The sequence below is a fragment of the Meleagris gallopavo genome, chromosome 8, assembly GCF_000146605.3.
Source record: "Meleagris gallopavo isolate NT-WF06-2002-E0010 breed Aviagen turkey brand Nicholas breeding stock chromosome 8, Turkey_5.1, whole genome shotgun sequence".
Lineage (NCBI taxonomy): Eukaryota > Metazoa > Chordata > Aves > Galliformes > Phasianidae > Meleagris > Meleagris gallopavo.
Window position 1 is genome coordinate 3,416,500 of NC_015018.2, and position 12,290 is coordinate 3,428,789.

At 39.5% G+C, this 12,290-nt stretch overlaps 1 protein-coding gene across 7 annotated transcripts in view; it reads left to right on the forward strand.

Moving 5' to 3' along the window:
• The window catches only part of PCDH15 (protocadherin related 15), a 566,546-nt gene that overhangs the window by 385,024 nt on the left and 169,232 nt on the right, over nucleotides 1–12,290 (forward strand). For all 7 annotated transcript variants that reach the window (XR_002117515.2, XR_004160438.1, XR_002117520.2 and 4 more), the window contains one exon: nucleotides 2,045–2,251. Coding sequence is in view for 3 of the 7 variants with exons in the window: in XM_031554340.1 (XP_031410200.1) it covers nucleotides 2,045–2,251 (207 nt within the window). In the remaining 4 variants the exon portion in view is untranslated. The remainder of the gene's footprint in view (nucleotides 1–2,044; nucleotides 2,252–12,290) is intronic.

A 12,290-nucleotide genomic window follows, 5' to 3' on the forward strand; every position in this document is an offset into this window, starting at 1 on the left:
TTTTTTGTTCAGCTATCTAAAGCAGAAGTTGCCAGAGTCTTAATTCTGTGTATCTTGATGGTAGCGTGAAGGTACCTGTTGTTATCTTACAGATAGGTTTCCTGACTGTGAGAGTCTTAAGTCTTCATCTCAGTGTGGATTAGTATCGACAGGGCTTCACAGTACGTTTGTTCTTTTGTTCTCTATTAACGCCTCCTTATGATTGTATATCATCCATCTAAGCCATCTTCACTGCAGAAATGTGAGCCCACTTGTTCATATAATATCCACCTTTGGTTGGTTTGAAGGTGAGTCATTTTGTCAGTGAAGCATGTTCTTTTGGGGAAGAACACAGCTCTTCTGACGTCTTAGTGGTCACCTCTACTTGGACCATCTGAAGTACATATGAAGAGCCCTACGTCACCTCCTGCACCTGATTACTGAAATTTTGATCTACTAGTGAAGTAATCAGCAGAACTTGCTATTTCTTAAATAGGGTTTTCTTTCTTTAGCCAAACATAACCCTGTCAGAAAAGATTCATTAATTTCAGATGGCAGTGCCTGGTTATTCATGACCCACTTGCTACATGTAGAAGCAGCTTGGGGGTTGCTTTAAATCTCTGGCAGTTTCATTGTTACTCATCTCTGCCAAATGGAAAATACATTCTTCCTAATAACCGAGTCTTCTGAATGAGTTTCTTATTAATTACTGAGCAAAATAACAATTTTGATATTTACACTTTTTTTTTAATTCAAATTGCAGTGTTCATCATAAACAGTGTATTTTTTCGTGTTATTCATACTACTTCAATATAATTCTTCTGTAAACAAAGCAGAGCTCTGTATCGAATTAACATTTGTTAGACCAAAGAAAATGTAAGAAACAGAACAGTCTAAAGAGGAAAGAAGAAGTAAATGGTTGCTGGAATAAAAATTGTGGGTTTCCATAAGGAGACTCCTAAGGTGTCGGACTTAAGAAATGAGGATTTGAAAAACAAGGAATTACCTGTAATAGGCAAAGTAACAGAATGAAAATAAAATCTCTGCAAACTGGAAGTATTGTTAATAATGGATTAGGTACTGCTCTGGCTCTTCAGAAGTATTTAACTCCTCAACATTTTGTTATAGTACAGACTTCCCATGTCTGCAGAAAGATACAGCATTACTACTGCAGTGTTGGGTTCTGCCTACCTACAGATGTTGGAAAGAAAGCCGTAGGAGTGTGAGGCTGACAGTACTCTGCTGTTGTCTTTTTGTGAGCAGTACTGTAATTAAAATTGGTTTGCCTTTTATAAATTGAAGAACAAATTACCTGTCTTCTGCCTTCCATGCTTGTGTTTGCTTTAAATGATCATAGATAGTCAGTAAAAAAAAAAAAATCCATCCAAACATAGTGGATTTGCATGCTGGAAGGGGAAAATAGTGCTTTTGTGTGTAGGAAGTTTGAAAATAACAATAGATCAAGTGAAACTACCAATGACTAATAGTTGGGAGGAGAGGCATGGCTGTTGGAAGGTGACAAGTAGTAATAGAAAGGAGTGATCTTGCTTGACATTTTAAATACACAGAGATAAAATTAAAATTCCTCTTACCATTATAAAGATGAGGGTGTGAGGAGAAGAAAGTGTCATACCCAGGAGTCCATAGCAAGAATTCTATGTCCACAGCTACTGTTATTATATTCTGATTTAACTCTCTTGCTGATGCTGTAGGTGCAAATTATGTCCTACAGAGTCAGCAGTTTCCAATTTTCTTTCTTCCTTTCTGGATTTTCCCAAACTCTTGATACTGTGAAGAAAGATTCCGTGTGTGTATTGTATAGCTTCTGAGTTTTGTTTTGACTGTAGAGGTTAGTGTAACTGAATTATTCTCGCTCTTAAAGCCTATGTAATTTGTCACTGGCATTTGTTTTTTATTTCCCGATGCAAAATCTCGTAACACAGTGATCTATGTGATGTGCAACTGGATTGTAATGCATAAAAGCAAACCAACATTGGTTAGTAATTGGTCATAATTTTACTTCACTGTCTGTGAGACCCTTTGACAGATGAACTGTTATTTTTAGGCTGAACAAGACAACGGCCATCCTCTTCCTGCCTTTGCCAATTTGCATATTGAAGTCCTTGATGAGAACAATCAGAAGCCTTACTTTACAAAATCTACATACGAGGGCTTTATCCTTGAATCCTCCCCAGTGGGAACAACCATCTCAGATAGCCGGAATCTGACCTCTCCATTGCAAATCACGGTGTTGGACAATGATGTTGAGGAGGTACGTCTATCTGTAAGAAACTTCTAGTCTTAAATAGAAACTTAAATATTCTCATGCTAGCGTTTACTGGATTTTTTTTCATGTTTTTATTGAAAGCTTGCAAGTTTTTTTTAAAAAAATTTCTATTTACTATTACGTGGATTTCTTTTCATTGAGTTCGAATGGGTTTTAAAGTGATTATGAACTGGGAAACTAACCTTTTTTTTGGCCTAGCTGTGCTTAACTGCCTTCTGTTAAAAATGGACACATAGTGTGAATAGGAGAAGAAATGCATTTTATGAGAAGGGTAGATCTACCACAGTGTATGAGGCAATGAGAAACTCAAAAGGGAAGGAATTATTAATTCCATGGACGATTCAGAAGATGAGGAACAAGAGAAAAGGAGGCTAAATTCTTATTTTGTGCTTTCCTCACCTCAGGTTATGATACTATCATCTTTCATGGTAAAAATTGAACACGCCCAAAAGAGTAGTAAACCAGATAGTAATCATGCAAAGTCTGTATGACTGTCTTTTCTTCTGGTCTCAACAAGGTTGATGCTATCGTGTCTTTTAATCATTGGTGTTTCCTTTTGCCCTGTTTACTGTTGTCTCTCCAGCAGTCATCTTTACTTTTTTGTCTTGGTTCTGTTCTGTTGTTATCTGTGGATACCTAAGGGAAGCTGAGCTGTAGGCTTAAGGTTTCTGGAGATATTTATAGTATAGTAGTGGACAGAACGAGAGCGCAGGTGATGTTCCCCTCTATCCCTTCAATGCCAGGGAGGGATACTGAGAAGACTGGGAGGACCCATCTGATAAATACATGGTGAAGAGACTGGTGCCGCCGGACAACTTTTGGCGTTTTCAACCACTGGGCAGTTGATTGAGCACATGGCCCAATAGCAGCTGTTGGGACCCACCTTGGTCATAGGGGAAAAATAATTCTGACCCAGGAGTTGTCTGGACTCACTGATAGGGCTTAAACTAGGTTTGAAAGGAGAAGGGAGTGATGGTGAGCCTGCACGTGACAAGGTATGAGATGACAGAGCTAAGTTAGAGGGATGAAGTGCTAGTGGAAGCCCTCAACCTACTGCATCTTACGATGAAGGCTAAAGAGAGGCTAAAGCTAAATACTTCAAAGGAATTAAGGAGTTACTTTCCAAGAAGGTGACAAGACCAACTATCCAGCTGTAGTATTTCTACACCAATGCATGCAACTTGGTATACAAACAGTTTGCTGATGACACCAAGCTGTGTGTTCAGCTGTGTGTTCAGAGAGACCTAGACAGGCTCAAGCAATGGGCCCAGGAGAACCTCATGTGGTTCGACAAATCCAAGTGCAAGGTCTTGCTCCTGGGTCATGGCAATCCCCACTATTAGTACAAGCTAGAGAATGTGAGGATGGAGCACAGCCTTGCCAAAAAGGACCTGGGGGTACCGGTGGATGGAAAGCTATGTCAGCAATGTGCTTTCACAGCTCGGAAAGCCAATCATATCCTGGGCTGCATCCAAAGCAGGATGGCCAGCAGGTCAAAGGAGGTGATCCTGCCCCTTTACTCTGTGCTGGTGAGGCCTCACCTGGAGTGCTGTGTCCAGATGTGGAGTCCTCAGTGCAGGAGAGACGTGAACCTGTTGGAATACAACCAGAGGAGGGCCAGAAAAATGATCCAAGGGATGCAACACCTCTTCTGTGAGGACAGGCTGAGACAGCTGGGGCTGTGCAGCCTGGAGAGAGTTGAGAGGTGACCTGAGAGCGGCCTTTCAGTACTTAAAGGAGAGCCGCAGAAAAGGGAGGACAGAGTTTTTAGCAGGGTCTGTGGTGGTAGGGCAAGGAGAGGTGTTCTTGGGGAGGGAGATTTAGGCAGGATATAAGGAGAAAGTCTATTACAATAATCTTGGTGAAGCACTGGCACAGATTGCCCAGAGATGTAGTGAATGCCCCATCCTTGGAGGCATTCAAGGTCAGGCTGAACCAGGCTTTCTGCAACCTGATCTAGCTGCAGATGTCCCTGTTCATTGCCAGAGTGTTGAACTACATGACCTTTTAGGGTTCCTCCCAACTCAAAGGATACTATAATTCCTAGGGGCTGTATGAAAGTTATGGAACAAGTGCATTGGCAGCAGATAGCAGGCATTGCTAATGACTGCTGCTGCTATATGTGAAAATACTCTTCTTCAGCATTGCTTTTGTTAAAATCAGGGGGCTCTGTTGATTGACCAAAGTGACAAGAGCTTGTAGATTGCTTCAGTTAGGAATAAGTAAGGTGCAAGTAAGAGGTGCGTGTTTATACTCATAGGACTCAATGTGGTTTGTACTCGTATAATGTGTGAAGCTCAGTTTTTCTGAATGCAACAACAACAAAAAATTCATAAGAATTAGTGCCCGTGGCTCAGTCCTTTTGGAGCTACTAATAAGGTAACTTCTCTTAGGGCTGTGATTCATATGTGCATTAAAAATTATTGGGATGTTTTTAGCTATTTTTTGCCTAAAAATATCGATGTTTTGTCTTATCCATGCCTCCGTGAAAATACTAGTAATACTCTTTGGTTCAGATTTGCCTTGGTGTGGAGACAGTTCTGGTTATTTCCACAAAGGGCTGTTGGTTGCAGAAATCTGGAATTCTAGGGCATCATTAGAACATGCTTTTGTGACCGTACACTCATTTCACAAAAATGTAGAAGATTAATCGCCTGAAGAGTGAAAGACTGAAACCGAGTAAGCCTGTCTGTGAGACTGATAGATTGGTATGTTGGATGGACGTATTCTAAACCCAGAATAGGGATTTTTGCGAGCTGGAGAGCTGGTTGAGAACCACTTCTATCTGGATTGCCTTGCTGCTGGGTTGAGAGGTGGACAGCTGAAAATAGTACGTAAATCTGGCTATTATTACGTGGTGATGCTGCTGGTGTTTCCATATCTGCAAGTCCACTGCTGGTCAAGCACCTGAGAGCTGTGTGTCCCTATGGCTTTTACATCTGTGGTGGCCTAGGAAAATCCTACTGTGTGTACAGGGTCTGCAGGGGTAAATGAAGTCAAGTGGCATGGCTTGTGAGGAGGGACTGCATCAATTGTGCTTAAAATAATTCAAACTCTTTCCTGTTTCCTAGCAGATACTCTTGCACTCTCCAAGGGAATGGACGAAGGACTTTCATCTTCATTAACCTCCAGAGCTTTTTCAGATTAGTAGTTATCAGTGCTCTTTTTAACTTGCACTTTCCCTAGTGGTTACAAATTTCTAACCACGGGATGTCAAAGGCAGGTTTAATCACGTACGGTTCTTTGCTGTTGTTGCTATATGCTACATTATACATAAGACTGAAAACTCAGCATTTGATAGCTCGAAATCATCTTTATTGCAAGTGGGTTTGACCACAAGGCTCTGCTTCTCCTGCTTGTTCCTTGCTCACTACACTCTGGTGAAGAACCTTTTCCTAATATCCATAAGTTAAGGACAAACATTCATTTATATGACTCAAAATGCAGTACAGCCGAAAGTATCCCAGCTTGTGATATTTGTATATTATTGAAAAAGGTTAATATTTCAGTTTTGCACGATGAATAACTGCCAGGGCTTTCTGGACCATGAAATGATGTGGCACCAAGTGCTAATGCAGCCTCCTACTGCGTGATGGACAACTGGGACAATTTGTGAAAGGTATTGCATAATAGATGCTTGCTTCTGCTCTTTTGTGTTGATTCATTGCAAGTTCATTAATCTATTAAAATATTTCAAATGAAACTTGAATTTCAAATGAAATTTAAAAGGGAGCAAGGTCTCTTGCTGAAGCATTCAAGCGTCTTTGCTTCTCCATAGCAGTGAAATTGTCTGGAAAGGTTTCAGCATTGCAGTCTGAATCACAGTTAATTAACCAGTACTGCTTTGTGGTGAAATTCCCTGTTTTTGTTTGAAAAGAAAGAAAAAAAGAGGTGCATCTCAAGAAAAAAAAAAAAAAAAGAAGGAATAACTCACACTAAAAGAAAGCCTGATTTGATTCAAGTTCTGAAACGTAGTCTTAATATTGAAAGATGAATAATAAACAATAAACTTCTCTAAACTAAGATAAATCGCCGTCATTCCTTAAAGAACAGAAGATAAAAAAGAAAAGTAAATTGTCTCCAAAGCATTGATCCCAGTGGGTTGGGGTGATTGGGCGGTCTGATCCGTGCCTCTCAACAGAACCCTAGGAGTAATCTTCCATCAGTAAGTAGCAGGCATGCAATTCCCAAACCCCTACTGCTATCTACTTCTATCATGGGCTTCTCCTCTGCTCCTCTGCTGCAGTTTCAGGCATTTGGGATTGTGCTGCTCTGGTGCCTTGACTCCATTTGGGAGCAGGACTGGGCAGAGAGTATCCTTGTGCCAGGCTACGTCTGCTCACCCTGCAGCAGGGACGTCTATTTTTGCTTTGCGTTGTTCCCATACTCAAGTCGGGATTGACCAGCACTATGCAAAAATGGTAATTTTGATTCCAGCCCTGGTCCCCCCCCCAGAAGTGAAGACAAAATAATGAAAATCTCTGGCCCTGCTGAGATTTGATGCCATGTGCCAGGGCAGGAGAGATGCAAGAACCTTCCCAGTGACCCTCGTGGTCTGCCCTTTTCCCTGCTGCTAGGGTGGCTCTGTACCCACTGGGTCACTTCCCTTAAGGAAGGATAGGGGTCAGAGGAAGGGCGCAGTTCCCAAACATGGCAGGAGGAGGGAAGAGTTGCTCTGCCTCAGCAGCCCATACTGTCAGTTGATGCACTTGGTAAATATGGATTTCTGGTGAGAAGTTGACATAAGTCATCTACGTGCTTGTGCAAGTTATTTTCCAGTAGTGGCACGGACCGAATATAGTGTTTTCAGTCTTCTAATTGACAAATCAGTTGAGATTATATTTCTTATTAAAGTAGCTCCCTGCCCTCAGATCAATGTACGAAGAAAGTGGTCATCTTAACTGTTTATCTTAGGCAAATACAACTCAGCTTCTAAATGTAAACCTCCTAGGAATTATAATGTGGTCTTGCTATAAACCTTCCAAAAATTAATTCATAGATGTGACGTTTCAAACAGACCTTTAACTGGAACAGCACTGCCAAGTGCTGATATAATGAAGTAGTCTGTTTAAATGGCATAAATTAAATTAAGCTACACGAGTACCTTAAGACCAAAGTAAACTGAAGGTGAGATGAGGAATTATAAACTGAATGGTCTGACTGATGTTTACAAAAGGCTTCTCAAGACACTTGCTTCCTCACTCTTTTGCATCCTTAGGAGAATACTAATTTCTGATACTTCCTTTTAAAAGGCTGAGGAAAAACACTGTACAGAAACTGCCTTGTGTGCTGAATTTTGTAGAATCTCATAGAAGCTCACAAAAAAATAAAACAACGTTAGAAGACAGGATTTAATTTCTAAGTCAAAAGAAACTAATCAGCACTCACATTTATTACTGCTACTTGACTGCCAGGCTGTTCACTGATACCACACACAGCATCTTGATGAATAAACTCGAGGAGCAAGGTAATCTGTGCATTGCTCGTTAGAACACAAAACACTGGCATGTTTATAAAGTGTACCAGCTTATGTTCAGAGGCATTAATGTGTGCCAGCATGCATTCATAAAGCATCTGTGCAGTAACCCTGATGCTTCTGCAGATCCTGAGGCAGGGGAGTTCCTCCGTTCCTCATCAGATCCTCTTCTACCAAATCATTTTCTTGCCTTATCCTTCATTGTCTGTGAAGCTGAAGTCAGACTAGGTTGGTGGTTGCTCAGCATTCATGCTTCTAGAGAACACGTGGAAAACGTAAAGGAAAGATTATTTTACATGAAGGTGCCTCCATCCCAAACCAAAAGGGTAAAACAAAGAATGGGTGAATGCACTTAGTAAATATGGATTTCTGATGAGTGAATGGACAAATTTGAAATGTAACTTAAAAGACAGGTTATGGATTTTCATGGACATATGCAGATAAGGAGGAACAATGGATTCCTACCATAAGCCAGAAATGCTGAGACATCTTAAATACCAAAGCATTTTGCTCTGTTTGCTTGTATCTTACTTATGCTGTTGTTGTTTGAACTTGTTTTGCAGCCAGTATTTTCCCTAGAGGAGTGTTTTCAAACTACTGCTCTCCCTGTATGGCACTTCTGTGACATTCTAACAGTCACATTACAAAATATTAATTCAGAAAATAGTCTTCCTGAATGTAACGACCCCTTAATATCACCATTAAAACAACCAAAAGAGAAAGGAATATTGTTTTTCTTTCTTTAGGATTTATAAAGACAGGTTTTCTTTCCTTTCTGAATCCTTTTTTCCTCATTTACGAAGAAAGAAATTCTTGACTTTTACCATGGTATTTGATTTCTTTATTCGTGTAGTGTGCATATCTAATGTTGCCTGCCTTCTGAAGCTATTATTTCTGCCTTCAGTCCTCAAGGAATTTGTCTTTTGTATATCTGCCCCTGTGTTAAAACAATGCAATGCTACTTAGTGGCAGCGCTAAAGATGCTGACATTTGTTTCCTGCCCTCTCCCAGGAGTGGTTTACCTGTGTGAGGAACGTAAGATGATTTTTATTTATTTATTTATTTATTTATTTTGTAACTTTTCTGCCCTCTTTTCATTCAGGAAGGAGCGTGGCCTTTCTTGCCTCAACTTGAAAAGTGTCTAAAAAACACTGCAGCACTCCTTAGAGTCACATTTGTGCCTCAGCCCTTCTTTTGCACGGTAAACACGGAGGTTTTGGTGGTGACTGAAAGGAATTGGAAATAAAGCATTACTGAGCATCAACTTTGGTTCTCTCATTAGTCTTCTGGCATAATATTCTCCCAAGTGGAGATGGCATAAACGGTGGACCTTTCTTTGCTGTTGTTGGTTTTAAGTTGTACGATGAATATTTAGTGACCTCACTTTGAAGAAATAAAAATAGTTAAATAGGAAAAACAAAAAAATTCACAACACACCCTGGACAAAATTTTCTCAGATTGGCTTTTATCTCTGCCGCTTACTCAGGATTTTTACGTATTGTTTTACTCCATGGGTTCTGTTTGCCTGAACAGTTGTACAGCTGAAGTCGTCAGCCTCAAGTTGCACCAGGGAAAATTCAGGTTGAATGTTAAGAAAAATTTCTTCTCCAAAAGGTGCCGGAATGGGCTGCCCAGGGAGGTGGTGGAATTCCTGTCCCTGGAGGTGTTCAAGAAACATTTAGATGTGGTGCTGAGGGACGTGGGTGAGTGGGAAATACTGGTGATAGATGAACAGTTGGGCTGGATGATCTTGGAGATCTTTTCCAACTTCAGTGATTGTGTGATCATGAGGAGATTGAGCTTTAGTTTAGTCTCATAATATAGTAAAGTTGAAGGTGTAGGAGAAGCACTCGGGACACTGTGTCTACCTTGTCTGCTCAATCCAAGCCACTGTGAACCTGGAGGATCAGCTCATCAGGCCCTGCAGAACTCCTTGCCTATTTTCCTCCACGGTTGGCATTTTTGCGCTTCTTCACAGCACAAAATGCCAACCGTTAAGTGGTTAGTCTTGGCACAGCCAGTATTTAGTAACCAAAGCAAACTCCTTTTTTGCTTTCTGATGCACAAATCCCTCCTGGATTTTGGACTTTCTTTCCATAAAACTGAAAAGGGAACGTAATGACATGAAGCAGGAAAAACGCCCAAATCATGAAATGCTCCATGGAGCTGGGGCTTGTTCTGGCTCCCTGGAGAAGTTAACAGCCAAATATGTTCTTTCAGCTGAGTTCTTTGGAATGTTGAAACATGTTGTCTGTTTATTCATTCTGGACGATATCATGTAATTTTGCTTTGATCTTAGTAAAGTGTAGAAAACTGTTTCTTCTAGAAGAAGCTGTAAGCTCCAATGAGTGGAAATAAGAAAGGTAACGTTAAGATCAGCACAGGTTTTCAAACTTTAGGTTGTTTCTCCAAAAAATTCAAGCAGAATGAACTTAAACCCAGGCTTTGTTTATCAGTAGTGCATGGGAGCACTTTTTGCATCTTGTATTTTTGTCTGTAACCATTTTTTTCCCCAAATGTACTGTTTTTATACAACGTTCATCATTGGTGGGTTTATGTTTCGTTACTTGTATTCATTTTACATAGGTGTTTTTGCTTTATAGCTTGTATCAGGTGCCATTCCCATAGGTAATGGTATTATATTTGCAAAATCCTTTTTGGTTGGAATTGTGTGATTTATGTATTTATGTATATGTTTTCCATTGTCCTTCATTTTTCTCTGCCCAGTCAGTGTTTCTCTGAGACTGAGAATATCACTCCTGTCCTGAAGCTTGCAAAGATCCATTTAAATACACTAGATCAAGTTCATCTGGGATGTAGACCTGTGCAGTTCAGAAGAGTTGTGCCATGCTTATGTTATAATTGCTTTATGCTCTTTATATAATTACATATACTTTATATAAATCTTCACTATTACAGAAAGTAATTTTTTTTCTTTTTCCTTCAAGAAGTGTCTACTAAGAGGTCTAAAGTATGTAAACCATCTTAGGTTTGCACTGTGTGCTTGAAATAGTCCTTGCAGGTCACGTGTTTATTTACTCTGTCATGTGGATTCTGATAGCTTTCTGCTTAAAATCATGCGTTAAACAATTTATTAGAGACAAATCAGTTCACGTCAACCAGGAGTTTGATTAGGTATCAGAGGTCAATCCAGGGCCATCTGAAATAATAGTTTAAGAAGCTAAAGCATGAGAAATTTTGTAGGCAGCAGGAATGAGTTGTTTCCTCATTTCCTCATTTCCTAATTGTGTTCATTCCTTGTATCTTCCAGGTGATGTGTGCACAGTCATGCAGACTTTCTTTAAGCATGAAATGTGTCAAAAATGTAAAGGCAAACCACTGCAAATATTAAGAAATTAAATTGCTTTGTATGCCCAACATGCATAGAAATAGTAAAAGCAGGTATTGATTGCATTAAAGTTGATTTAATGTAGACACTGGGATAAAATTTTTAAGACAAAAATAGCTAAAGAATAGGATTAGATGACTTTTGGAGTGTATAGGATCTCCATTATTGTTTTTTTTCTCAATAACAAATTAGGGGAAAAAATACTGTGTATTAGTGTTCAAAATGATATGACAAGCAAGAACTGGAACAACCAGCCAGAGCATTTGGAAATTAAACTTTTGACTGACTTTATCCTGTCTACAAAGTGAACAATTATTGGCAGTTACCTTCCATAATTTTCATGGAAAAAAAAAGAGATGACTATTTGCATTGCTAGTTGTAAAATGCATTTTAATTCTACTGAAGGTTGGCTTAGTTACAGCAAAGCTTTGGGCAGTAGAAAACCATTGATTTGGAACACTTTGATATTTCTTTCAAGTAACATTCAGTAACTGAGATGGTTTTACATTTAAATACTATAATCTTAGCCTTCCAAAAATAGGTGCTTTAGAGTATTTTGGATAGCTAAAAATAAATTTCTTTCTCCTTCCATTGTCCCAGTCTGTCCTCATAGCTGTCTATTACGACTTTTAGTGAATGTTAGAGTTAGTTTGAGTGTCTTTGCCTGCTGGGTTGTAGGGACTGGTGAACTTTGCTGTAGTCTGTTTTCTTTTTTTGCTTTTGTAAAATGACAGTAATAACAAGGCAGGTGTTAACTTTCTAGAAGCATTTTAGATTCAGGTTGAGAAAACAGTCAGTGAAGAATATAATGCTACTTTTTTGGATAATTTGTTGAATTTAGCTAACCATTGCATCTTACTCTATATGGGGCACGTTCTGCAGCATTGCAGGGAAAAGCAGCTGGTAAAACTACTTATCAAGTTATGCTTTGTGCAGCCACTGGATTTTCTGTTAAGTTTTGTTCTTGGTAATAGCCTCATCTCCACATCATATGGGACAGTTTGATGCAATTTTTACAGAACTCGTCCCATAGCCTTTTGTGTTTTCCAAATCATGTTTTCTTTCTTTCTATATAATCTCACCTCATATAACAGAAATAAACTGAAGAGTAACTGAGAGTGAAGTATTGAGTTAGGATTAAGTTAACATACAAGGACATAGATACGTTTATTGGAATACAGAAAGCAATAAGAGATTTT